Raw genomic sequence first — 27,761 nt, 5'->3', positions numbered from 1 at the left:
GTAGGGAATCGGGGTGTGGCTTAGCTGGGTGGCCCTGAAGCCGGGCCCCATGAAGCTGGAATCAAGATGTCAGCTGTGTTGCGTCTTCTGAAGACTCAACTTCAGGAGGATCTGTGCTCTAGCTCGCAGAGGCCTGCCAACAAGTGAGCTTGAGAGCAATCCTTTCCCAGTTGAGCCTTCAGATGAGACTACAGCCCCAGCCAGCACCTTGATTCCAACTTGTAGGAGACCCTGAGCCAGAACTACCCAGCTTTACATCCTCAGCTGTGATGAGACCACTGAATTTAAATTGTACTTAGCATTTGAGCAGTGAGATTTCCTCCTCTTTTGGGAGAAAAAAAGTCTCCTTTCTACAATGATGAATAAAGTGGAGATTTCTTTCTATGGTCAAGTTAGTAGCTGGACAGGTTGGGGAAGTAGGGAAATGTTTTCTTTTGTCCAGATGTAGCTTACAGCCAACTTGGCTGGTGTGAAAGCGTGTGTTCTTAGTGTTGCAGGGTAGAACTTAGAATATATTTTCGCTCTGAGACAGTATCTCATAAACGGTGGTTAGAATCCTAGAAAGAGTTATATTTGAGACTCATTATAGGTTGAGTAGGCCCTTGTGGGCTAGCTCACCACCATTTATAACAGCATGTTCATGAGAAAATGGATTCTATATCCCAGATGTCCATCTCTTAAACATGCTTTTGAAATGTGACTCATTTTAAAGTTGGGGACTTGCCTGTATTTCATTAGCTCCTCTCCAGCTACCTTCCACACAATAGTTTACATTTTGAGTTATCAGCCTTTTGGGAAGATAAAGTGGCAGAAAATAGAGATGACTATAATTTACTCTTAGCACTAAGAGCCTGGCAGACCTATCAAGGCATAATTTTACACAAAATCAGGTTTTCTGCAGGGCCTGCACTGAAGTCCCTTTATAGTTGAGTTATACCAGGTCACAGTCATCTCCTTTTGTAGAATTCTAGGGTCTTAATCAGGTCCCTCCACAATCACTCGATAAGATTTAGTACATGAGAATGTACTAAAATGAGAAATATTCTTGGCCTGCTTTATATCCCCACCACCCGCAACCCATATCTCTACGAAGCTGATGGCCTTCCAGCTGGGAGAGACCATCATTCAGGCCCTGGGTGGGCTCAGTGGAAGGCTGCTTGCCTTGGCCTCCCACGTGCTTGATATTTTCAGACACGACTCTCATTTTATTCAGCAATGCTCCAGTCAGTCATTAGAGAATTCATCTCGGAATCAGCCCGTCACTTGAATATCCAAGGATATGCTTGAGCCCATATTCAAGGACGATTACCCAACAGGCTGTGCTCTGCCCTCTCTAGTCCCTGTCCCTCCATTAAGTCAGGTGACCAAAAGCATGCTTGAAGAGCCACCCTGTCTCCACTGAGCTTCCCTGAGTTAAGATGTTCAGTTTTATGTCACTCTTTCATGGTGGACAAGTATAGAAAACATCATAAAATGACTTTCTGTGTCATTTGTAGAACTGTACTTGAAGATTTTGTCCATCATATTTCCTAATATGAATATGCACTGGGTTGTCAGATGTCCCTTAATCAGCCATGTGACCAAACCTGCTCTCTCAGGACGCCAGTCCTTGGGGGACATCTTCAAAGTGGACTAGCTACCTGTGCTGTTGCTCTAGTAAGAGCCGGATTCAAGAAAATTTCACTGGCTTTTTGGAAATCAGTGGAAGGTTTCATAGTAAAAACCTGATTTATCTTTTTTTTTTTTGAGGGAAATATAGGATGTTTCAACTGCTTTTAAAATTATGAATGGTGAGCATAATTCCTGTTCAGTAAATCTAAAATAGTTTTTCAAATACCCTTTTCTTCTGTTGTGGAGAAAAGTTACAAGGGAGAGAGAAACAGAAAGGATGAGGGACAGGAGGGACAGAGAAATAATTAAAATACATACCAAATTCCAGAAAGGCAAAGTACTGCTGATATACCAGTCTGCTTTCCTCCCTCCCTCCCTCCCTGCTTTCTTCCCTTCCTCCCTCCCTTTATCTTTCTCTCTCTGCCTCCTTCCCTCCCTCGTCCCCTCCCTCTCTCTTCTTTGCTGTAAAATAAAGTCAAACCTAGAAATACCTTTTATTTTTAGGTAAATAATATTTTAATACCATCTAAAATTTGTAATGGTTGATCCTCTTAAAATCCTTTTCCTTTTGAAAGGAGGACAATTAACATACTGCTTGGAGAAGGCAGATCAATTTCAGAGAGGAAATGGAGTGATAACTCTGTCTTGAGGCCTTTTAAGATACTATGAACTACCCAGAATTTTAAAGCCTGGTAACAGTTCTGCTGCTTTGAGATACAAGTGGAATCATCTTGGGTGTTTGTCCTGAGCCTGGATAAAATGTAAGCATCAGGCTGATCTGAGCCCAGGGGCTGCTTGCCCACCACTGGCCACTCCTGTGTCTCAGCAATGCCCTCAGCCCTGGGAAGAGGCTCTCAGGCCGCAGGGGTAATCACGGGGTAGCAAAGACTGGGGACATTTAAAATGTTTTTTATTTCTATTTTCAAGAAAGTAATGCATCACATGGAACAAAATTCAAAAGTTAAAAATAAAATATTAAAAAAAGAAATTGTAGCATATTATACACATTACCTTGCCTGTTGATTTTTCCCCCCAATTAACAATGCATCTTGTAGATAGTTCTATGTCTTTACCTGTAGAGTTACCTCATTCTTTATAATGGTGCATATTGTTCCACATTATAGACTATTTTATGTAAAAGGTTGGTACCAGTCTCTTTACAAACAATCCTGAAATGACTATCTTTGCACATGAACAAAATGTATTGTAGGAGCTAATCGGTGATGGATCTTGTTAATGGTCAGTGTTAATGTTCCATCTCCTTATCAATATTTTATTCCCCTCAGACTCTTCTGTCTCTTTCTCCTTACCACCACCAACAGTAATAACTTAATAAATTGAAAATGTATTGATTTAAATGGAAGCCAAATTGACATCCATGTTTATATCCATGACTGTTCCTCTTTCTTTCTAATTAAAGTCCCGTATTTAGCTGTATCTCCTTCATTTCTAATGTCAAAAGATAATTGAGACAAGTTCCCTGTAAGGCTTGTAACAACATATTCCATTTTTGATTAGGAGCTTCCACTTAGAAATAAAGTCATAATTCGTTTTCATGAAAGAACAGTCACGGAAAGCAGATAGGTCTGGCCTTACCCTGGTGCCAGCCTGCGTGGTGCGTTGAGGAGGATCTTGTGGGGGGAAAGACTGGTGTTGGTCTGGGACAGATTGCAAGGGGAGGTCTGGCCCGTCAGGCTCAGCTGAGCAGAGGGCCCCATCATTTATCACTGTCACGGGGGTGGAGACGGGGGTAGGGGAGTCACTGGACCATTCCTGCCCATCGGCGGCCTGATAGCAGACGCGCTTCACTCAACCTCCAGGCAGATGCTGTGCCATCAAGGGGCTCCTTCCTGCTGGAGGCCGCTGACCCGGTCACAAGGAAGGAGGAAGCAGACCACTGCTTGCTACGGCGCTTTGCTCAAGCCCTGCGCCGCTTCCTCTCAGGGTGTGTATACAGTGTGTGTAAGAGCGTAATCAGTGGTCTTAGAGGCATACACGGAGGCTCCAAAGTGTTACTAGACACTGATGATGGGATGAGAGCATACCTCTGTGGGGCTCATGCTTTAATTACATTTCCAGGACTTGGATGCTCTGCACGGCGCTGATCATTTTCATACGGGCAAACGCTGTCGTAGACGTGGAGGGGACTAAAGCAGCCCAAGCCGGGGACACCAAGTCTCTGAAGGGCAACGGCTTTTACAACAATACTAAAAAGTATGATCTCTGTGTGATCCTTTATAGATACATTTAACATTCATCTTCAAAATCTAAAATATGTTTTAGGATCAATAGGAAACGTACCTTAGAAATCATTTTGGTGTACAGCCACCTTTATTTATTTACTTATTTATTTATTTTTGGCTGTGCTGGGTCTTTGTTGCTGCGCCTGGGCTTTCTCTAGTTGCGGCGAGCGGGGGCTACTCTTCGTTGCAGTGCGCGGGCTTCTCATTGCGGTGGCTTCTCTTGTTGCGGAGCACAGGCTCTAGGCGCGCGGGCTTCAGTAGTTGTGGCTGGCGGGCTCTAGAGCGCAGGCTCAGTAGTTGTGGCACACGGGCTTAGTTGCTCCGCGGCACGTGGAATCTTCCCTTACCAGGGCTCCAACCCGTGTCCCCTGCACTGGCAGGCGGATTCGTAACCACTGCGCCACCAGGTAAGTCCCTACAGCCACAGTTTTTAACACAACTGTTTTCAACACTGTTATTCACGGAGATGTCACATTCATCAAGCTGACATGTGGATTTTAATCCTTCAAGTAACCTTATTTTAAATGGAATTTCTCATCTCAAGACTGTCTAATTTTGGTAGTCATTAGGAATTACATGTGTTAAGAGGAGGCAGGGAGATTTCATAAAAGTCAGGTGGAAATTTTTCCATCAATTAATATTATATACTTATCACAGATGCCTAAATTAGACATGGTTCTTAAATGTGGTAATTAATAACAGTATTACACGAGTGAAAATGGAATTCTAAAAATGAAATGAATGATGACGGAATGCTTTTCTTGGGATAATGCAGTGTGAATCGGGAACTCATGCTCGTCTGATAATCATGGGGTAACAGGGGTACCCTGTGTTAAAGAGCTGTAGGCAGTGCCGCTAACACAGGAGCCTCCGTAGGTGTACCTGGTCAGCAGCTCTGACAAGTGCGGCAGGCGCATTGCTGGTCAGTGAAGGATGAAGAGAAGGCAGGCGCTGTCTTACTATCTTACTGTATGACCGACAGTAAGCCCGGTGCCTGGCACATAAGCGATGTTCAATCATTGTTTTCTGAACTGTGATGTTATTTGGATGGAATATGGATCCCTGTGCCTGGACTTGCTGGAGCAGCTATGTCCCCGCAAGTCCCTCTGTCAGCCTCCTTTCCTCCTTCCCCCACACGCCTGCCAATGGGTTCATAAGCTCCGGAGCCCTGCGCATCTCGGCAACAGTGCCCTCGTCAGGGGATTTAATAGGGCAGTCATGCAGCTGGGTCGAGTTGGTCCTGAAGTCCCTGAGCGTCTCCAGAGCTCTTCACCCAGGGGGCCTTGTGTTAAGGAACAAGCGAGAGTTCAAGGTACTCAAAACCCTGGAAAGAAAAGGGTCCTTATGCGACCAAGCAGGAAGTGATCTGCTCATCGGTTTTTCTCACTTAAGAGAGTTTCAGTGGTTTCTCTTGCTCTGTCTCCTTCTCAAAGAAAACAGAGGAATGGGACTAAAAGGAAAACGTTTAGATTTGTACAACTTGAAAATATACCTAATAGGATCTAGATTTCCTCTTTTTTCTTGCTATTCTCCACTTAACTCTATATTATTACTATTTTCTGACGCCGTGGAAGAAACCTTTTTATGATCATACTTTTAAAATTATGAGGTAATATTGCATCTGAGGACTGTGCCACAATTTACTTCATTATCCCCCTTTTGTTGGGCCATATAGGTTTTTTACGGATTTTCACTATTATAAACAATTCTGCTATAAACATCTTTGGAAACCTTTGCCTCCCTTCTGATTATTTCCGAAGGTAGAAATAATTTAAAAGCTTTTGACATTCTTGATGCATATTGCCAGACTACTTTCCAAATAGATTGTAGCATTCCCACTTCTATGAACAGTATATGAGAAAGCCCGTGTCTCTACACCCTCACTGGTACTTGGCGTTGGTTTTGTAATTTTGCCATTTTCACGAATTAAAAATAGTATCTCATTGTGTGGTTGAGCATCTACTCATGTATGTGTTTGTTATTGACATTTAATTTTTTATGTGTAATCTGTCTTCCTATCATTCTCCACTTTGTCTCTGGCCGTGGAATCACTGTCTTTTACAGAATCATGGAAGCCTGCTTGGGAACGTACAGAAATAATTCTGACACTGGTTTCTAGGGCATCTGGTCTACCTCCTGGCCTCTCATTGTGGGCATCCCTGTGGTCACTCTGCTTTACTCTCCTGTGCCGTCTTGTGGGGACACAGCAGGATCATTCTGGGCCAGTTTTTCTTAGGAACAGGAAAGGGCTGATGTCTGAGGCCTTGTGCACTTGGCGTTGCTGTTCCGGGATTAGAGTCACACTTGTGGTCTTGTGCCCTGAGCAGACCTCAGAAAACACAGCAGGCACATCACAGAAAGTAAAAATGTCCTCTGCTTGCATAATGCTTTATTTTTAAAACATACTGTCATCCTCAGCTCACTCTTCTGGCCAGAAATCTCCTCTTAGGCTTTCTCTCAATAAGTTTGTTGATTAGATGGATCTCCTTGAGTGTAGGGTCTATGGAGTTTATCTTTCTTCCCACAGCAGCTAGTACCTGGCACGTACTAAACACGTAACTGCTAGTGGGTCTGAGCCGTAATAAGCTCCACCGTTTGGAGCTGATGCCTCACCAAACGTGTCCTCACTGGGGCTGAGCCCAGCCTTGCTCTGCCCTGTCCTGCACCGTCACTGTGCCATTCGGGCTCTGCTGCAGGGGGACCCCGGAGGTGCAGGGCTGCCTGAGCCCGAGGAATCACCACCTTCACTGGCCAAGAGCCGGTCTTCAGTTTGTTGTTCCTGGAGCAAAGGGAAAAGGCATTAACTGGAGGAAGGACAGCGGCTGGGGCATAAGGATAAAATCCTCAATGACAGGTGAATTTTTGTTTCCGTGCTACAATCTAAGATGTTCTCATCTGATCTTCCTGCCTTTTCCATCACGTGTTTTTTGCTTTTAGGGCGGCTCCCACTTAGATACACGGTCACCGGCCACCATGGGAGGCAGACAGTGCGGGCTGGCCCTGCGCTCCCCCTGCAGCCCTGGGGGAGCGCTCGCCTCTGGGTGTTCCCAGCAGGGGGGCACCTTCGGCTCACTCCCGCCATTGCCTTTGCTGGGGGCGCCTCTCCAGCCGCTCCTAGCCACGACTCCCCCTGCCTCTAGTCGCCTGCCTCACCAATCGGTAGGAAGGACTCCAGCTTCCTTGGACACAGGATGGGTGGAGAGCAGAGGTCGGCCCTCCCCGTAACTTGCCCACCGCCATGGAACTTCCCCCCTCCCCCTCCTCACATACAGAGTACGCCCTGGATTAACGTTCACCTTAAAACCCCATAGCCAAAGTAACAGGCGCTGTAAGGAACAAAAATATGATAGAAGCGCAGTGCCTCTGGGCAGAGGGGGCCGCAAGCATCATCACCTGACCTCTCCCGGTGCACCTGCCCTGTATCTGGGTGACTGGGCTTCAGCTGCATCCTCCGGACTCCTGCTGCCCTTTCTTTACAAATCAACAGTCGTCAGTTCATCCTTACAGCGCTGTGAAGGGCACCTTGGCAGGACCGGGGCCCAGGATGCTTAGTCAGTGTGATCAAAGGACCCTCTGCTGGAGACAGAGCCTCGGCCAAGGCTCGGGCTTGTGGGCCAGATATGAACCCGCCTTAGTTCCAGTCTGACTTGTCCTTGAGACACCAGGGATTTGGGATCTAGAGAAAGAGCCACAAGGAAACAGACAAGGGGAGGGGCTGTGAGACCATGCTTGGTTTTGGGGCCTGACAGGTCTGTGTTACCTTATTCGTGAAATAAATGCACTCTTACTCCAGCCCCAGACTGAACCTAATCGCCACCGATGAGCTTCATGGCGGCGTGAATGACTGATAGTAACACAGGACGAGTATGCGTTGGGTTTTGTGGGGTGACTAACACGACGGGGGGGCAGGCACCACTAGATGGTCTGCAGCTCTGAGGCTTCAGTCCGATATACAGCTGTTCCAGTCCTGGGATGATTCTGCGCCCAGCAGTGGACCCGGACTCCCAGGACAGCAGCAGCAGTTCCTGGGATCTCCAATTAGGTGGTGTCGCCATGGTCACCCAGACTGGAGGGGTTTGGCCCTACAGGAGAATCCTGAGGATCTGGGGGCCCACCCTCCAGTCCTCCACTTCCCTGCCATTTACCTGTAAGTCCCCCCGACAACCTTACCCAGAAGATAGGAATTTTAGCTCTCAGCTTGAGCACAGGACGTGGTGCTAATCACCGGTTGGTTTATGTCTGCATTTGCATTACTGCAGGTGCATTATTGAACTGTTTTATTGTATTTTTCTGAAGGAAGAAAACAGTCATAAAGTCTGAAGTGCATTAGACATTCATAAAACAAAACAAAACAAGAAACAGCGTCAGCATCATCTTCTAAAGCTTTTGAAGTGCCCCCCAAATCCCCTTCAGAATCTCTCCGATAGTTGACTTTGACCCAATCGTGCTCTAATTAACCTCGCTGCTCCTCGAGCACTGGGCTTTCAAGATAAATGGAAATCTGTTCCTCGTCCTCACATGCCCTTGACTGAGGACACGTCATGGCCATCAGTAGAGGTTGTCCTCCTGGAGCGTGGGGCTTTAGAACAGGCTCGCACGGAGCCCAGCCGGCCAGATGGGCGGTATCCAGCCTGCTGTGGCCAGGCAGCAGCTGTCCCTGTCACAGACCCCCTCCTGTTTCTGTGTCATGCTCTGCTGGTAATCAATAGTTAGTGCCCAATCAATGAGTGACTTTTCTGTTTAGTCAGTTTGATTGTTTCTGTGGTGAAATGTGCCACCAATTTTGAAAAAAAAAATTACAAATGCTGATTAGGTTCCCAGGTGAGTCTCCCCACCCCCCAGTCTTATTTGACCTTTAGAATATGTTTAAAGTGTCTCTGGTTCTTTGGCCCCCAAGTCCTGTACTTGCCTCAACAGAGTTTCAATGGGAAAATGCCCTCGGTTTGCAGGACTAGCACTGCCATTGCTTGGTTTTTAACAACTCCCCGTTCTTTCCTCATGGAATGGAAGGTAGCAGTCAGATTTCCCTCCATTCTTTTATCCGTAAAGCTGTATAGAGTTTTGGAGATTTTCAAAGCATCTTTTTAAAAATTGCAATGTATTATGTAGAAATGAGAAAGAAAATGGCTTTTCTTTGTACCATCTTTCTGTTTTATTCACTTAGACCAGGAATAACAAAGTGATTTCATCACACATGCCCCCCCGAAGGAATAAGAGACCCTGTGGGGTGCTAAGTTGAGAAAAGATTTTGTGGTCATATTTGGGGATCATGAAAGTCTGCTGTGATTGATTAATGATGTCTGCCACGGGCATGAAGGTGGAGGAGAAGTAAATACGTGCCATGTATTTGTCATTCCTGACTCAGATCTTGTGAAAAACAAAGTTCACGTGTAGATGGTAATACTAGCCTGACAGTTAAGTAATGTGTACTGCATGCCAGGCGCCGTTCTAAGTGCTTTGCATATATTAACTCATTTGATTCTCACAGCAACCCACAAAGTAGGTACAAATGAGGAAACGGAGGCACAGCGAGGCTAAGTTGCTAAGCCAAGGTCGTACAGCTAGGAAGTGGAAGGGCAGAGATTCAGGGTCAGGCAGTTTTGTTCCTTAGCCCTGGATACTGTGCTGTCTCTCCTTGGCTAATGCTGTGTCTTTGCTGTCCAGGGACTGAGGTAAGGCTCAGCTCTGGTTCAGGAGAAAATACAAAATCAAGTTAACAGGGCGTGTTATCTTTGGGCCTCAGGCTCTAGAATGAAAGATAAGACAGAGTCCCGGGTAACTTTGGCACTGAAGAGAGAGTTGCATGTGAATCCTCCTTCCTCTCTGGGTAGCATTTCCAATCTCTCCACATCCATTTTCTCAGATGAGAGTAGGTGGATGGGAAGGGAAGAGGAGTGGCGTTTAAGGACTAGAACAGAGGAGTTCCTTGATCTCCAGGCCACCTGGCTGGGGAGACTCTGAGTGGCCATTTTCAGTGATCATTTTTGTGTGAGGGACACATGTACATATAAAGAGAGATATATGTTTAGCGTATCAAATAATATATCTTTCATAATGGCTGAAGAGAGACTTTTTAGTAGTTTGTTTTCCTTCGTTAATTTAGCAACTATTTATTGAACACCTATGCTGGGTCCCACAGTGTGCTGTAATTGTGGAAACAGTGAACCAATATGAGCCCTGCCTTCTCTGAGCTTGTAGTCTACTTGCTGGAATAATGACTAAGTGTAATGTGCAGCTCTGACTGTAGTAGAGGTAATGAGGGACTGAGGTGGCCAGACCATGTGGGTTTTTGAAGCTGCATTAAGGAGTTCTGACTTTAGCCTAAGAGTGGAAAGCCATGGAAAGTGGGGGAGAGGGTCGGGGACTTTGTGTTACATAATCAGAGTTAGACATATATACACTACCAAATGTAAAATAGATAGCTAGTGGGAAGCAGCTGCATAGCACAGGGAGATCAGCTCGGTGCTTTGTGACCACCTAGAGGGGTGGGATAGGGAGGGTGGGAGGGAGGGAGATGCAAGAGGGAAGAGATATGGGAACATATGTATATGTATAACTGATTCACTTTGTTATAAAGCAGAAACTAACACACCATTGTAAAGCAATTATACTCCATAAAGATGTTTGAAAAAAAAAAAACTACTTAAAAAAAAAAAAGATAATTGTGGCGACACTGAGAAGAATGAATTAGAAAGGGGATGTGGAAGAGCTAGAGGTGCTTGTAGGAGTCCAGGCAAAGAGGCCGTAAGAGTTGGGACTAGGGTGGTTTGGATGGTGAAGGGAAGAAGTGGAAGGATTCTAAAGGTATCTGGAAGGCAGAATTAGCCAGATTTGGTGATAGATTAGATATGGGTAGCAGGGAGAGAGAATGGCCAAGGATGCCTAGAAAGTAGGAGGATGGTGGTCCTATTCCCAGGGGTAGGGATGCTGGAAGAGGGTCAGGTTTGGAGTGGAAGGATATCCTGCTGCATTGGAGGTGCTTTTGAGCTGTCCCAGAGGAGATGTCAAATAGGCCACACTCTTTATGGTAAGTGTGTAGTGTTTCGACTGGACTATACTTAAGTCCTGATGGACTGTCCTGGGAAACTAAGTACTGCAGAAAAAATGTTAGAAATCTATAATTTTGTTGACTTTAAAAATCCAAACAAACATATTTTCATCTAGGAAATAAGACTCTGACAATGACAAAGACAATTGATAGAGATAAATATCTTGCATAATCTTCCTAGGTATTTTTGTTTTTGCATATTTCTCTGCCAGTCTTTTCCCATAAGCATTCATATTTTTGTTAGTTGTTATTATAGTCTACATTCAGCGTGTAATAGGATTGTTTTCACTTACTGTTATCCCAAATATTTTTTCACATTCAATATATCTCTCAAATTCTATATTTAAAATGTTGCATGATATTCCATGCTTGTGATAAATCATGAATTATAATTTTCTAAGCTATTTCTCTGTTTCTGGATATTTAGTTGCTTTAAAGATTTCTTTATTGCCAGTAATACTTTAATAAATATTTTTATGTCTACCACCTTTTTTTTTTTTTCTCTTGCATTTTTCCTTAGATTAAATTTTTATGAGCGGGATTAGTGGGTTAGGGTTTGAAAGGGTTTACACCTCTTGATATGTGTAAAGGCAAACGTTTTAAAACCTCCGACAGGGGCTTCGGGGTCCTAACTGCAGAACAGAGCTGTGGCCTCCACGTGGAGCCCCGTCACATTCCTTTGGATTCAGTAACCAGTGGTCCTAACCATACGTGAGCACTGGCCAAGGCCCCAGGGCCACCTGTGACCTCTTGCATCTGCTGGTGGTGCCAGTTAGAGCCTCGAGGCTGTGAGGCTTGTTCTCTGGTTCAGCCTGGCTCCTCGCCTTCTCCCAGCTATTCTGTTCTTCAGGTAGTGCCACCATCCCTCAAGAGTCCGGGGAAGCCGCTGAACTGACGGTACCCTGAAGGGATCGTCTAGCTAGGCTGAGCCTCGTAAGCCTGCAGGTTCTAACATACTTGCAGTGGTGCCGCGGAGGCTGCCTAGGGTCCCCATGGATTTGGGTGGGGTTCTCAAGACCTTCCATGACCCGGTGCCTGCCTCCCAATCCATCCTGAAGCGCCATTGCTTCTCAGCATGTCTCCTCTACTGCGCCCAGACTAGACTCTAGTCTGGCCCAGGATGCTGCCTTGGTTGCACCTCCTCCTGGCTCTCACTCGAGTTGCTCCCTCACCCTCTGCCTTTCCAAACCCTGCTCCTCCTTTTAGACTCGACACTAGTTGCAATTCCTCCAGGCCCTGGCTCTGCCTTGCAGCTTGCTGTCCCTCTGCTGCAAACTCTTACAGAACCTTTAGTCCCCACTCCAGGACTTAGCACACAATGGTAAGCTTTCCGGTAAAGTTCGCTCTTGAAATTTTTTACCTCTTGAAGATAATTGTATACTCCTCGAGGGCAAGGACCATGTCAGTCTTCCCCTCTAAACGCCTCAGAGCCTAGCTTTGGTGCTGAGCCCTGTGCCAGAGCTCAATAAATCGAATGTGACCCATGAAATCAAAATATAAGTGCACCATGATGCAGTGTCAAAGTGTTTTAGCCATTCTTTTCTTATGTATTTTCAACATAAATGCCCATATTCAAACATTCCTGAGGATCTTCTTAGACTACTCGTAGATGGACCATGCTCAGATCTTCTCTATCTGGTTGCAGTTTGGGGGTTATAAAAATAAGTTAATGTTGGAAAACAAGCTGGTCACTTTTTTTTTTTTTTTTTTTTAAGATTTTTAGAAATTTCATGTAATGTCTGAAACATTTATATTAACATATTTCCATACATATTTCCATACAAATACAAATATAAGATTTTTAGAAATTTCATGTAATGTCTGAAACATTTATATTAACGTATTTCCATACATATTTCCATACAAATACAAATATAAGATTTTTAGAAATTTCATGTAATGTCTGAAACATTTATATTAACATATTTCCATACAAATAACCCAATGAAAGTTTAGTATTAGTTGTTTTATTTTTTTATACTGCAGGTTCTTATTAGGCATCAGTTTTATACACATCAGTGTATACATGTCAATCCCAATCGCCCAATTCAGCACACCACCATCCCCCAAACTGGTCACTTTTTATTTCGAAGTCCTTGATACGCACTCGGGTGGGAAGGATGATTGGTGGAGGTGACGAGGGTGGATGACGAGTAGTAAGAAGCACTGGAATGAAAGTCTGTCTGGTCTTTAAAAGGCAAGCGTCTCTGGCCCCTGGAACAGTGCTTGACTTATGAAATGATGTCTTCTGCTATTCCGGTTCTTGAAAAATTGGTCCCAGGCTTACCCTGCTGTCTTTACAGCTCACTTTACTTCTGATCATCAGGAGTCCTCAGGGGAAGCCACCTCAGTGCGCCCTGGAGTCCCGAGCTCTCCTTGTTCTCCAGGGTACGGCCCGGCACACAGGGGACCCTCTGGCCGGGAGTCAGGAGCTTCCAGGCTGGGCTGGCTCTGCTGCCCCCCCCGCCCCCCCCCCCGCCCCCGCTCTGCTGCACGGCTCTGCACGTGCTTGGGTGTGGGCGCGCTCACTTGTAAAATGACATGCCTGAATCAGGCCATCTCTAGGCTCCTTTGTAACTGAGATTAAAAACAAAATAGTTGAAACTCTCTTAAGAGGGTGAGCTTGGGTACCGTTGCTAACTAAACATGAGAACTAGGCTCTCTGACACATTTAATGACATGTGTTAGTATGTGTGTAGAACTTTACACTTAACTTGCATTTCTTTCTTTCTTTCTCTTCTTTTTTTTTTTTTTTTTTCTAGCCAAACATCATGTCAATGGCAACAGAACAGTTGAACCTTTCCCAGAGGGAACACAGATGGCTCTATTTGGTAAGATAACAACTCTGAAAGAAAACCCAAATTGTGTGCAAAGCCTAGTGCCAAGTTTCTGAGTTTTAGCAAGTGTCCTCAGGGCTTCAAAATCTGGGCTCTTCTAGATATTTACAAGTTGTTGCAGCCAAAAAACTATCAAGTTCTTAGTATATCTGGGATCAGAAAAGCTCATTCTATAGAATTTAGTATGCTTTCCTTTCTCACTTTGCAAATCAAATATCAAACTGTGTATTTACTATTTCTTATGTCCACACTGTGAATTAACCTGATAATTTAGGAGTTGAGTTTTTCTTTCTCAGGAAGGATTTTTTTTCTATATATATGTATATCTTTATTAAAGCTGGGATTCAAGGAGTTTTGAGATGTTATTCCACAAAAATCAATAATCAATCTAATTGAATGGTCTCTTTCTCTTCCATTATGAATTGAGCATATTCCTTTTGTTTGTTTGTTTGTTTCTTCTGGTTCCTTCCCCTTAGCCTTTAGACAGATTCTATGATCTCTTTCATCCTAAAAACCTGAATTCCCCTTTCTTCATGCCCCCCTCCAGCTTCCATCTTCCCCTGGTCCTGATGGAAGCCTCCTACAAGGGTTTTTGATGTAAAACTGCTTTAGGCATTCAAGTGTCTTTGAGCCAGAAATTAGCCTCCTGACAACACTGTCTCTAAATTAGCATATTCAGGATAAAATGTTTCCCTAATCCCAGAGTTAGTCATCACTGATGATTAACAGTTGGAGAGTTATGAAACAGGGACCCACTTCTGCCTAGGTGTTTGTAAATCTTGCTCTGTATGGGCCGTCACCTTTTAAAATGTACTGGTCAGTGATTAGGAGTTATTATGTTCAGAAATTTAAATGGAGAATTTGGTTTTTGAAGAAAAAAAGCATCGGTGGTCACTATAAGATGTCTGCTAACTATTTGATTTGTTAACTTTCCTCTGAGAAATTATGTTCAGATGATGCCATTTTACCTAAGTTGTAGGCCTAGCACAGTGTCTGTTACCAGGGGACAACAAATGTCACATCAATGTTCAAGGGTTCTTTTGATGATTTTTTTTTGTCTTTCAGATTTGTGAACCCCTAGAAACTAGGTTCCATGTCATACTGGGAAATGTAAAATGAGACTGACCTGTCATAGATTTCCCCCTGTCGTGGTATTGGAGGAAAGCCTCCTTCCCAAAGGACTGATGACATCGTTTGCCACAGAATTGGAAATATCAGTGAATAAAGCTCCGTGGCGAGATTATTATTACTATTATTTTGTCAAAGATTTGGTTTAGAGTGGCTTTCCTAAAAATCCTAACCCAAGGCCTTTATTGTTTGACTCTGGGCAAGCGACTCCCCCCTCCAAGCCTCAGTTTTCTCACCTGTAGAATGGGAAGGCTGACGGGGTGCTCTGAGACCCTTCCCTTGGCTTCTGCATCTTCCATACTTGGGGCTGAAGGCTCATCTGGCCTCAGGCAGCCCTGGGAAGCCCACTGTGAATGGCCAAGGGGTGTGGTTTTAAAAGAAATGAATTCTGTGCATAATTTCTACCAGTGCAGAACTATACAGATGATAAAATAGAATATCTCTTGACATCTAAGGAATTTTGCCTTATTAGAACTGCTGTTTGGCTCTTCCAGATACTTAAATGAAGGCCTCTGTTTTCATTAAGTGCATGCAAGCATTTTATATTTGTGTTTTCAAAACTGTCCTCACTTGATATGGCTTGTCCACCTGGCCTGCAGTGGAGTGAGGGAGTGGATGGGTTTTGGGGTGAGCTTCTGTCATTTGGGTTGTTTATAGCTGTACTGAAAAAGTCAAACTAAGTGCACCTCTTTGACGTATCTTGGGCATTTAATCCTCTCAGCACCTTGTAAGGCTGGTAGGATTACATAATCCCCTTCTCAGAGAGCTCACATGATTTATCACAGGTCCCTCAGCCAGAGATGGTGGAGCTTGAATTTGAGCCCAGGTCTAACTGACCGGAAGTCCGTGCTCTTTTTACCATGTCCCCTGACTCTTGGCCTGGTTACAGGAGTCCTGGGAGAGTCTGGTAGAGTCAGAAATGCCTTTCAGCTGGATCCATGCACAAAAGCATGATTTCCAGCCGAGCCAATTTAGCAAATTGATTTGTGAATTTCTATGCATTCCCAGAGTGCTCTGAAGGACTCTCGAGACACAGCTTTTGCCAGGAAAATACTGCTTGGAGTGACGTCTCCTACTATTTATCGTTTTCCCCCATTTGATTTTAGTAGCAGGTATTAATGTGCAGGAGAATGTCTTACATTGACTTGACTGTGAGATCACCAAAGCAACAGTGGCACTTTCTACTTGTCCAGACTCATTCTTCAGCCTGGGAAGTCAGTATTTCATGCCAAAGGAGTATCACCAGTTTCAATTTCATTATCTATTGGTTAATCATTTGAATGTACCTTACAGAATGCTGTCTGAATAGAAACTTTTAAATTTAATCCACTCTGAAAGTGGCCACTGAACGAATGGCCATTAGCATTGAGCTTAGGGTGGATGATATAAGGAAGGGTAGAGTGAGGGTCAAGGGCAGGCTCCATTCTGAAAAATGTATGAATGTGTTATTATACCAAGTGACCAGAGAATATATAGACGGCTCCTTAAAAGCTCTTTCTGGCATGTAATCTTCACAGATTATTTTTAAAACAAAAAGACGTTCATTTTTTCAGGTTTTCTTTCATGGCCCAGTCAGTTTTATCCCTGCCTTGTTTTCCTGTGATCACGGTTCTTCAGCCTTTCTGTTGCCCTTTTCTCTCCTCTGCACTTTAGGACAATGGTAATGAGGGTAATAGGCCTGCTGTCCCGGTGGGCTTCTACTCGTCTGTGTGTGATGCTCTCTTTCAAGTCAGTGGGAGCCCCTTTTTTACAGGCCGGAGAAGCGGAACCGAACATGTTGCAATTACTGAATGTCTTTGTTCCGGGTGGCTGAGTGCCCTATGTCCGCCGTCCCTCTAATCCCACCACAGCCCTGTGAAGTGGGCATCACTGTGCTCTTTTAGAGACGGAGAAACTGAGGCACCCAAAGATGAAAGCAATATGGTCAAGTAGAGGGAATGCTTTCTCTCTCCGGCACGAGGACATCCACGTGACACTTGCCAGCATGCCGTGCCTGACCTAGAAAGGTCCTCTCCGGCTTGAGATAACTTCAGGACGGTGACATCCTGTTGGCGGAGGGTCCCTCCGTCCTCGCAGGGAGCAAGCCTCCGGCCTCTCTGTGGTGGTCGTTCTTAAGCACGGAGCAGCTATTCACTTTATTAAAAGTACTCCATAGTCAGGAAGATTTATCATTTCCAAGTAAAATAGACATTTATTAATTGAGGAGAGTGCAGAGAAGTCAGGGGTTGGGGGCTCCAGTCTTAATTGGTGAAGATTTTTAGTACAGTTTGAAAAAATGAAATACAGTTTTTTAAAACTTTCGAGTTCAGTACTTGACCATAATAACACTTATCATCCAAACTAGGATACTTTTGAGAGTGAAAAGGGTGCTGGTAAAAATTATGTTAAAATAATGAGGTACACACCTGGAGGACTTCAGGCACATGGGATATAATGTCGCCCTCTAATGAGAGTGTATATTATAAGACATTGTGTCAAGAATAATAAATACACATTGAGTAAAGTTGAAATTGAAAAATAATGAACTTAGAGATATAAAATGAAATAAACAAATGAAAAAATTCCAATGCAGTAGACTTACATTATGTACCGTATAGCATCAACACCAGTAGTTACACAACTTCCAGGATGTTACTCAGTAAATATTGTTATATTCTTTCTGAATGACTTGAAATGAACAGTTAATTCATATTTATGAAACCTGGCTGGTAGCACTTCAATAAGAGATGGGGAATTATCTGATTATACCCTTGCAATTCTAATATTGTACTAATACTGTCCAGTGATGTAGGGTAATGAACTCTCCATCAGTAGAGGTATTCAAATGAGAGATCGTTCCTACCCAGTTGGGAAGTGGAAGTAAATAGCCTTTAAGATCCTTTCTTCTCAGTTAATGAGAATTTTCTCTGTTTCAGAGTGTTAAACCTTTTTGGAAAAATTACTCCTAACTCTAAATTCTTTGATCGTATCATTTAGAAACCCATATCCAGGCTGTTTAGTGAGAGGTAAAATTCTGCAGTGAGAAGCTGTAGTGGTCAGGAATTGGTGGGTACCAAGCAACCACGGCAGAGGTACCTCTGCGAATTCTTAGGGTCGCGGTAGGGTTTAGGCTCCTACTAGCCTGACAGCGATGGCTCTGGGAACGCAAACCACTGCAAAACCTGTTCTCTGTGTCAGGTTCTCTTGGGCTCTTCAAACAAGAGGGAGCAAAAGACAATCCAAGACATCATGAAAGTGTGCTATGATCTTGTTACACTTCTCTGTTTTGAGCCAGGGGGCCAAGAATTCGCTAGACTCTTTCCTGACTAGCTGTGTGGAAGGACTGACTGATCCCAGAGCAGAGGCCAGTGGCTGTCAGAGGCCCATAGGCAGGTCTCACGCTGGGGGACTCACCTTCTGTACCCCAAGGGAGAAGAGATCAGTGTCTGTAAGATGAACCAATCATAAGATATTTCCCCCCCCCCCGACTTGAATTAGAGGCGAATTAGAAACAGCCACAATTACTTTGTCTGCCAGCCAAGAAAACAGCATTGAAAGCAGCAGGCAATACGTCCGACTTCAATGGAAAATATATTGGTGTCTCATTGGCTAGGATCCAACATTATGTTGGTAAATAATCAAATCCCGGTGTGGCATATTTCTCCCTGAACCTTGACTGAAAACTATTGAAGACCATTCTGTGAGCTGTGGAGCTGCAGTCACTCATTCTAGGAAAAAGGCCAGAAAGAATGACTTTGAAATGTGTTTGTAATTAACTAAACAGTCTAAATTCACAAGATCGTTAGAACAGCAGGATGCTCACTGGCGCGAACTTCTTAAGTGAGGAGGCATTTGGGGAAACAAAAATAGGCCTTCCTTGCATGGTGATCTGAAGCACCTTTAAGGGACAGCAACAGGTCATCTGGAGACATGTTGCAGGACACATTTTATTTTATGTACCTCTTTTGCGTGTGTGATGATCACATTTCCTTTTTGAGTATGGAAAGGTCTGATGATAATATAGGCAAAGGGGAAGAGACTTTCCAGAGCCTGTGTTGAAAATTCCTTTTGGTTTGTGTGGCACTGCACGGGATGGCCCTGGTCCTGCTCGAGAAGGCACAGGCGTGGTGTTGGAGAGGGTGTCCTGGAGTGGAGAGGGTGACAGCGTGGCAGCAGGAGTGCGGGAGGGGATTTCTGTGCCAAGAGAGAGGAACTGCGCCCCTAGTAGGAAGGAGTGGGTCAAATAGTGTCTGACAAAGTAACACTTGTCTGGAGAGCACGTATCCATCAACCTCAACTACGTGGAATGCTTGTAAGAACCAGAAAGTAAGCACGCCCTGCCCACCAAAAGTTGCGGAGAAGTCCCCAGAGAATTCAGAATTCACTGAGGTCTTTGGAGTCAGATAGATCCTGGTGCGTGACTTGAGACAAGTTTCTTGGGCCTTGCTATAAAATGAAATAAGGGAAAATTAAAATATATATAAGAAATGGCAAAATAACATACATTAGAATTAGGTGAATATTAGACCAAAGAAAAATATGAGAAGTAAATATGCAAAGAGGGCATGCTATAATACTATATAATTTATAAAAATTGGCCACAAATGTGGCTCTGTATTTCCTAGCAGCAACGTGAAGATCAGTTGGTTGTATGATTGGTTTCAGTTTTTTAGAATTGTGGTAAAATATATATAACATAAAGTTTACCATTTTAACCATTTTTAAGTGCACAGTTCAGTGCACTTAAAAAGTGCATTCACATTGTTATGCAACCATCACCACCATCCGTCTCCTGAACTTTTTGTCTTTCCAAACTGAAATTCTATACCTATTAAATAATAACACTCAATTTCCCCTCCCCACAGACCCTGCAGCCACCGTTTGACTTTCCTTCTTTATGAGTTTGACTACTCTAGGTACCTCGTATAAGCAGAATCCTACACTATTTGTCCTTTTGTGACTGGCTTATTTCACTTAGCATAATGGCCTCAAGGTTCATCCAGGCTGTGGCATGTGTCAGAATTTCCTTCCTTCTTAAGGCTGAGTAATATTCCTTTGAGTGCACATACCATATTTAGTTTATCTATTCACCTGTCAACGGACACTTGAGTTGCTTCCACATTTTGGCTATTGTGAATAATACCATTATGAACATGAGTGTACAAATATCTCTTTGAGACCCTGCTTTCAGTTCTTTTGGCAAATACATCCCGAAGTAGAATTGCTGGATCATATGATAATTCCCTGTTTCTTTTTTTGAGGGACCCCTGCATACCATTTTCCACAAAGACTGAACCATTTTGCATTCCCATCAGCAAAGCACAGGGTTCCAATTTCTCCACATTCTTGACAACCCTTGTTATTTTTATTTGTTAATAGCCAGCCTAATGGGTGTGAAGTGGTGATTTTCAGTTTTACTTAATGATCCTGAAAATCTACATGATTGGGGGAACCGTAAAATTTCTTGATTCTAGAACCAGAAAGAAATTTCTTTCAGGGTACTTATAAGGAGGACACTGTGATGTAAGACAGTCAGCAGTACTGCTGACAGCACCCTCAGCGTGAGCACTGAGAGGAGATTCATGAGCCCTCGGTCGCACCACTCTTGTCTTTGGGCTCCTGACGTCCACCAGGAACAATTCTGTCCACCTTCCCCCACGGGTGCCACAGTGTGCTTCCCTGGCTTAACCCAGAAAAGAGTTACTTGTATTGTATCTAAAACAATCGATGGACTAGATAACTTTTAGGGAATTTTCTATCAATATTATTTCTTTCAGTGGAGTTTTAAAAAATATTTATTTTTTCATTCTTTATTGTGAAAAATTTCAACCATACATAAACGTAGACTAATATAGTGAAGCCTCACTAACTCAGCTTCAGCAGTTATCACTCAGGGCTAATGTGTTTCATCTCTAGTCCCATTCACTCTCTCTTCTTCATCCCAGGTTATTTCAAAGTAAATCTCAGATATCAGATCATTTCATCCAGGAATACTTTGGCACATACTTCTTTTTAAGAGCAGTTTTTAAGAAAACATACCACAACGCCATTGTCACACCTAAAAAAATAGTTCCTTAGTATCATCAAATATCCCATGAGTCCATATTTCCACTATCGTCTCATAAATGTTTTTTCAAACCACCTGTTTGAATCAAGGTCCAAATAGAGTCCATACACTGCAATGGGTTGATATAAATAGTCTCTTTTAATCTCTAGGTTCACCTCTCTCTCTCTCTTTTTTTAAAAAATAAATTTATTTATTTATTTATTTTTGGCTGTGTTGGGTCTTCGTTGCTTTCTCTAGTCTTGGCAAGTGGGGACTACTTTTTGTTGCGGTGCATGGGTTTCTCATTGTGGTGGCTTCTCTTGTTGAGGAGCACGGGCTCTAGGCACACGGGCTTCAGTAGTTGTGGCATGCGGGCTCAGTAATTGTAGCTTGCAGGCTCTAGAGTGCAGGCTCAGTAGTTGTGGTGCATGAGCTTAGTTGCTCCGCGGCCTGTGTGATCTTCCCGGACCAGGGCCCAAACCCGTGTCCCCTGCATTGGCAGGCGGATTCTTAATCACTGCCCCACCAGGGAAGTCCCTCTCTCTCTCGCTCTCTCTATATTTTTCCTTATAATTTATTTGTTTAAGAAACTAGATCATTTATTCTGTACCGTCTCCTTCAGTCTGGATTGAATGAACATACTTGAAAAGCCTCTGTATTTTCTACAAATTGGGAGTTAGAGGCCTGATCCGAATCTATAGGTGGGGTGTGTAAGCCGTCCAGGAGACATTTAATAACTGGTTCTCTTTCTTTTGGTGAAGTTAGCAGCCCCTAATGATCGTTGCCTTGACCTATTATTTTATTAGAAGCTGCAAGATGGTGACATTTAAATTCTTGCATTTCCCTTTATTTATGAACTGGAATATTTCTAAAAAGAGAAGTTTCTCTTTATCAACTATTTGGTTACCTTGACCTCCAGTTGATTAGGAAAGCAGCTTTGTTTTTTTCCTGGGTTTACCGTTTTGCTCCGTGTATCTGAGCATGGGTTAAATGTATATTCATGAGTCAGAAGCATATATAAGTATAGTTGCTTAAGTGATGGAAACCTCTTTAATTTGACTGAATGACCATTTTCACTTGGGCATTTAATCAAATTGTTGAAATTTGTAACCATTTGGTCAAACGTTTGAAAATAGAGTCACAGTAGACAGATTGCCTCTACAGATTTGGGTAAAACAAAGAAATAGGCACATAGTCAGGTGACAGAAGGTTATGTCTCCAGCAAAGCTGGATCTAAGGGGCAGACATCTTCTCTCCTGTTCTCGCCCCAGATCTTGTGACCAGGGGACGTGCTCCCGTGCACACTCCAGTCTTGAACCTCAGCAGCCCAGGGTGAAAAAGCAACTCCAGAGAGGGCCTGAGGGCTGGGGGCCGGCTTGCTTCTGGATGTGGCATGCTTTCAGAGTATCAAAATGATGAAAATGGCTAAGCAGCCAAGAAATCACGAAGCCTCAGGAATGCTGCCCACTGCAAAGACGTAACAGCTGGGCTCTCTCACCTGGAGCTCTTTCTCATGCTTTTGGCTTAATATTGTGAATGCGTAGGAGGGTAGCAGGAGACATGTTTATCAGAGTGCGTTTTCTCTGCTTTCCAGTTTTCACAGACAGAATAGGTAAAACTATCTGTGGTTCTCACTGCCAAACATTGTGGAATTCAAGATGGGAAACTATTTACTGGCTCACTTATGTTTTTCTCTCATTTTATTTTCATTATTTATTACTTCATGTGTTTTTGTTTGTTTGTTTGTTTTTGGTAAGTTGTCTCAAATTCTTTTGGAATGATGCAGTGTATAAATAAAGTAAATAAAAGTAAAGTAATTCCTATGAATGCAATTTCTTACGTCCAATACAACGTATAGTTTTTTTAAGGAAATCAAAATGAAACAGTGCCAGTTCTGTTTTTGCCAGGGATAACTGGAAATGTTAGCACTGAAACCCTAGGAAATGAGATTCAGTTGAAGTGACATGTTTGATCCATGCTGAGAAACGATCGTTTAGCTTGGCAGGCCTTTGGCCAAAATAGTGTGAGCAATGATGAGAGCCCCTGTGAACTTTTCCTAAATTCTTGTGTCTGGAGGAACAGCAAAACCCCCGGTGTCCATATACACCAGGAGCTATTCCACAAAATACCTTTCATTTTCCCCTTGTGTCATCAGTGCCCCAAGACTTAGATAAAGATCGTAGTTGACCAAGACCAAGTTTCCTTGTTGAGCCCAGTGACACTGGGACCAACAGTGGTGCTTGCCAGATGGATATCCTTCTGGTGTACATCCCACCATATATCCTTCCAAGTCTCAGCTGTGATCCCAAGACTCATGATAATATGGAAAGAATTAACTGATAGCTCATGGTAGACCTTATCATGAACAAATGTGGCTTTCCAGATGTGGCTTTCCACAGTCATGCCTACTCAGGAATCAGTGCTGTTTTGTTTGTGGGAAAAAGACATTTTATTTTTTTAGCCACATCTCTGGTCTCCCCTAAAACCCCCTGTGCAGTCCATTGAATCTCGAATGCCTTTCTATGTGATGACCCTTTTCCATTTTCTTAATTTCCATAAGATGGTCACTTGTCAGGTCAAGATGAAAATGTCTCCATGTGGAAGGCTGCATTCATCTTGCTTCTGACCACCCATGTGTCCATTTAGTACTTGGGAGAATTTCTTGTCACCCTCTTTTCCACCAGGCTTCCTTTTGTTGGTGTATGACCTTTGTCTAGGTGGCAGTGACATTTGCATTGGGAAGAGCGGAAGAGTTTGTATTCACCTCGTAGGGAACATTAAGGGAGGGTGGATTTGGGGCGGGCCATCTGGGGAAATTTCAGGAATATGATGGCACTAGGAGCTTGGAGTGAGAACTGCCAGTGGCCTGTCAGGAATGCAGGGGAACTGCTTCCTAGCCTTCCTTTCTTCTGGCTGAATAACTCGCGATTGGCAAGTATGTCCTTTGGCGAGGCCTTACCTTAATAGCTTTGTAGTAGAAGTGTGCAAAGGTGACCTCAGGACGGAGAAGGCCCTGTAGGCACAGGTTCAGCATCCGGCCTTGCTTTCCCACATGGAAAAAATGAGCTGGATTCCCAAGCAAATAGTACGTGCTTTATTCCTGGTGCCAATACAGAGGCCTTCAGTGACCCACACCAACATCTGGAAACAGGTGCACCAGCTGAATGGCAAATAGCTCTCCAATTGCTGTTAATGCATTGGTAACTGGACTGAAATTTCATCCCTGTTTTTTTTTCTTCTATGTAGGACATTTTAAATCTACCTAGTAATGAAGTGGCTGTAAAAACAATGCCACCACCAACAGCCAACTTTTACATTTGGGTAGTAAATTTCATATTATAAAGTGTTTTCATATATATAATTTAATTTTTTTCTTTGTGTTTAATTCTGAGAAGACTGAGGCTCAGAGAGATTAAGCGCCTGTCCCAAGGTCAGGCTACTTAGTTAATGGTAGAACTAGGTCTAGCGCTCAACTAATTTATTCACTTACTCATCACATGATTTATTGTAGCAGGAGACAAACAGAAAAAATACCTCCCTTCAAGGAACTTACACTCTAGTAGGGTAGGACAGAAAACAAGATAAATAGGTAAAATATTTGTTGTGGGATGTCAGATGTGGGATGTGCTATTGATTAAAATAAAGCAGGGGAGGAGAAGAGGAAATGCCTGGTTGGGGGTGGGGTGAGGGATTGCAATTTAAAATAAGACAGTCAGGGAGGCATGAATGAAATGGTAGTCTTTAATCAAAGACCTAAAAGAGGCGCGGGAGGTTACTATACCGAGATCTGTGGGAAAAAACATTCTAGGCAGAAGGACTACAAGTGCAAAGGCCCTGAGGCAGGGGTGTGCCTGACATGAGGCCTGTGTGCTGCAGTGTAACAAGCAAGGAGGGAGCAGTAGTAGCTGAGGCCAGAGATGAAGAGGGAGTTAAATCATGAAGGGCCTTTGGTAACTGTGGGGACTTTGACTTTGACTTTGCATGCCAAGGGGAGCCTTTACAGGATTTGGGGCAGAGGAGTAACGTCATATGACCTATTTTTTAAAAGAATCACTTTTGCTGCTGTGTTGAAGATAGAATGTTTAGGATGGTGAGAAAAAAAGCAGGGATGCCATTTAGGAGAGTGTTGCCTCCTAGCCTAGTACTTCTGGCTTGAACACACACTGTCTTTAATTAATAATAATAATAATAATAATAATAATAATAATAATGATGATGATGATGATAAAGCTTAACTTGCACTTGTGTATCTTTCTTAAATGCTATATCTTTAGACTTTTAGAATTTTTCTATCCCCATATATTAAACATTTAAATGGTCCTTTAACCTGATACATTAGCTAAAAACAGATACAAATCCTTTGTAGAGAATATTTAGATATTATTGCTCTACTTATAGATCCATATTACTTGCATTTCTAGATGGAATGGATTGAATTAAACCATTCAGAATCATGTTGAATGTGTGCATTGGATTGCATTCAAAATGGGTTGTTCCACAATACATTGAACAGTTTGTTTATTTATTTATTTATTTATTTATTTTAATTTTTGGCTGTGTTGGGTCTTCGTTTCTGTTTCTGTGCTAGGGCTTTCTCTACTTGCGGCAAGCGGGGGCCACTCTTCATCGCGGTGCGCGGGCCTCTCACTGTCGCGGCCTCTCTTGTTGTGGAGCACAGGCTCCAGACGCGCAGGCTCAGTAATTGTGGCTCACGGGCCCAGTTGCTCCGCGGCACGTGGGATCTTCCCAGACCAGGGCTCGAACCCATGTCCCCTGCATTGGCAGACGGATTCTCAACCACTGCACCACCAGGGAAGCCCCACTGAACAGTTTAGAAGCACTTCAAATTGTACTTCTGGTATATGCAAAGTGTGCAAGGGAGCGCAGGTCAAGGGACTGTGGTGATGTGATTTAAAATGTGAAATCAATGCTTAAGACTAAAAACTTATCAACGAAATAAATCAGCATTTACATAAATCTCTTAACTCTTCCATCTCCCAAAGCTCTTGGGATGGAATGTCAGATATTTGTTATCAGCTGAATTTGGGTTTAAATTGTAAGTCAGCAGATTTCTGAAATTGAGTAAGTTTCTGAACCTCCAGCTGATAATAATTTTATCTCTAGACAAAACATTTTTTAAAAATTCAGCTGTCTGAAGGGACTGGAGAGCACCCAAATGTTGGATCTCTGGGCAGCACCTGGAGGGAACACAGTTCTTGAAATAAGGGAAACAAGCTTGGGAAGCACCACATTTAACCAGCCTTTTCCCTGAGGGCACTTCCTAGTTCACAGTTGCTTATTTAAAAGAGAGAGAGAGAGAGCGCAAATAGAAAGTGGCTAGCGTACTAGGCTGAAGAAGCAGGGGTTGAGTCTAAGGGCTGCTAGAGTAGCTGTAAATCAATGGGAAACATTCTGTAAGGAAGGAGCAATAGAGGGGGGGAGCCCCAAACTCTCTGTACCAAGTCCCCTCAAACCTGTGGCTGGCTCTGTGCATGTACAGGGTGAGACTCCAAGGAAACCTTGGAGAAAGCAACCGCTAAAAGGCTGAGATTTCAGCAGGTGCTTGGTTTTATGAGAACGCTGGAGTTCAGGTCCTACTAAGTTAGAGAGAATTGTAAACACTTTAGGCTTTTCCTTGGAACTCTAGGAAGGCCATGTCTTAGGAGTAAACCCAGGATAAAGGGTTACATCTTAGGGCTAAGGGGAAAAAGCAAAATAAACCCATTCTTGTAAAATCTAACACTGAGCTTCCACAGGATCAAGATGACCCAGATTTAATTGCTTGCCAGGAAAAAAGTCAACATTTTTTGGAGAAAAGTTACAAAATTTAGCACATATCATCCACAGTGTTTAATATGCAATAAAATTATCAGACATGAAGAAACAACAACAAAAAAGATTAATAGTTAAAGAAAAAAAGTCAATAGACGCAGGCCCAGAGAAGAGTCAGATGTTGAAATTAGCAGACAAGGACTTAAAACAGATATTATAAGTACGTTAAACAATTTACAGGAAAAGATGGACAGAATGAGGTAATAGAGTAATATAAACTATACTAGAGAAATGTAAACTATAAAAAAAGAAATAGAATTTCTAGGACTGAAAAATATAGCATCTGAAATTTTTTTAAAAAAGCTATTATTGGATGATCTTAACAGAAAGGACCTTACATTAGAAAACTGATCAGTGAACTTGAAGACAGGTCAATAGAAATTATTCAAACAGAAGGACAGGGAGAAAAAATATTTTTTTAAAAAATGAAGAGAGCCTTGGTGATTATGAGACAATGTCAGTTGGTCTGATATATGTGTCGTTGGAGTATCAGAAGGAGCCCAGAGAGAGATACTGGGCAGAAATATATATTTGAGGAAATAATAATTTTAAATTTGATGAAATGTTATTGGGAGGTAATCAAGATGAATACCAAATATGGAGGGTCAAAGGCAGGGCTCAAATCAGGACCAAGGAATAAAGAGTTTTGAGTGGGCATAAAGATTAAATAAACATAGATGACTATACAACAGGGAAGGTCCATTTTGCTCAAAGACCACCGCTGTTTCCACTTCCCACTCCAACTCCTTTTAGAAGGCATTGTTCCTTCTCCTCTGGTTCCATGGTGACAATGTGTTGAGATGGACTTAGACCTAAGTTCAAACCCTAGCTCTGTTTCTCACGAGCAAATCATTACAATCTGCATCCTGGGATCATCATTTATTAAACGAGAATAGTGGTAACTTTCTCACAAGGCAGGTCTCAGTGGGATAGGGCGTGTACATCTTATAGGGTCGTGCTGGTCATATAGTCGGCACTCAACAGATAGTAATTTCTTTCTTCTGCTAAACCTTTTCTCATTGTGGTTAGCTGGCATC

General features: G+C 43.1%; 1 protein-coding gene across 1 annotated transcript in view; it reads left to right on the top strand.

Annotated features, from left to right (window-relative positions):
* Positions 1-27,761, top strand: part of MSRA (methionine sulfoxide reductase A) — a 375,450-nt gene that overhangs the window by 133,301 nt on the left and 214,388 nt on the right. The window contains exon 2 of the mRNA XM_059926804.1: positions 13,665-13,733. Coding sequence (XP_059782787.1) covers positions 13,665-13,733 — 69 coding nt within the window. The remainder of the gene's footprint in view (positions 1-13,664; positions 13,734-27,761) is intronic.

This window comes from Balaenoptera ricei, chromosome 6, assembly GCF_028023285.1.
Source record: "Balaenoptera ricei isolate mBalRic1 chromosome 6, mBalRic1.hap2, whole genome shotgun sequence".
Lineage (NCBI taxonomy): Eukaryota > Metazoa > Chordata > Mammalia > Artiodactyla > Balaenopteridae > Balaenoptera > Balaenoptera ricei.
This window is presented reverse-complemented; position numbering and strand designations above follow the sequence as displayed.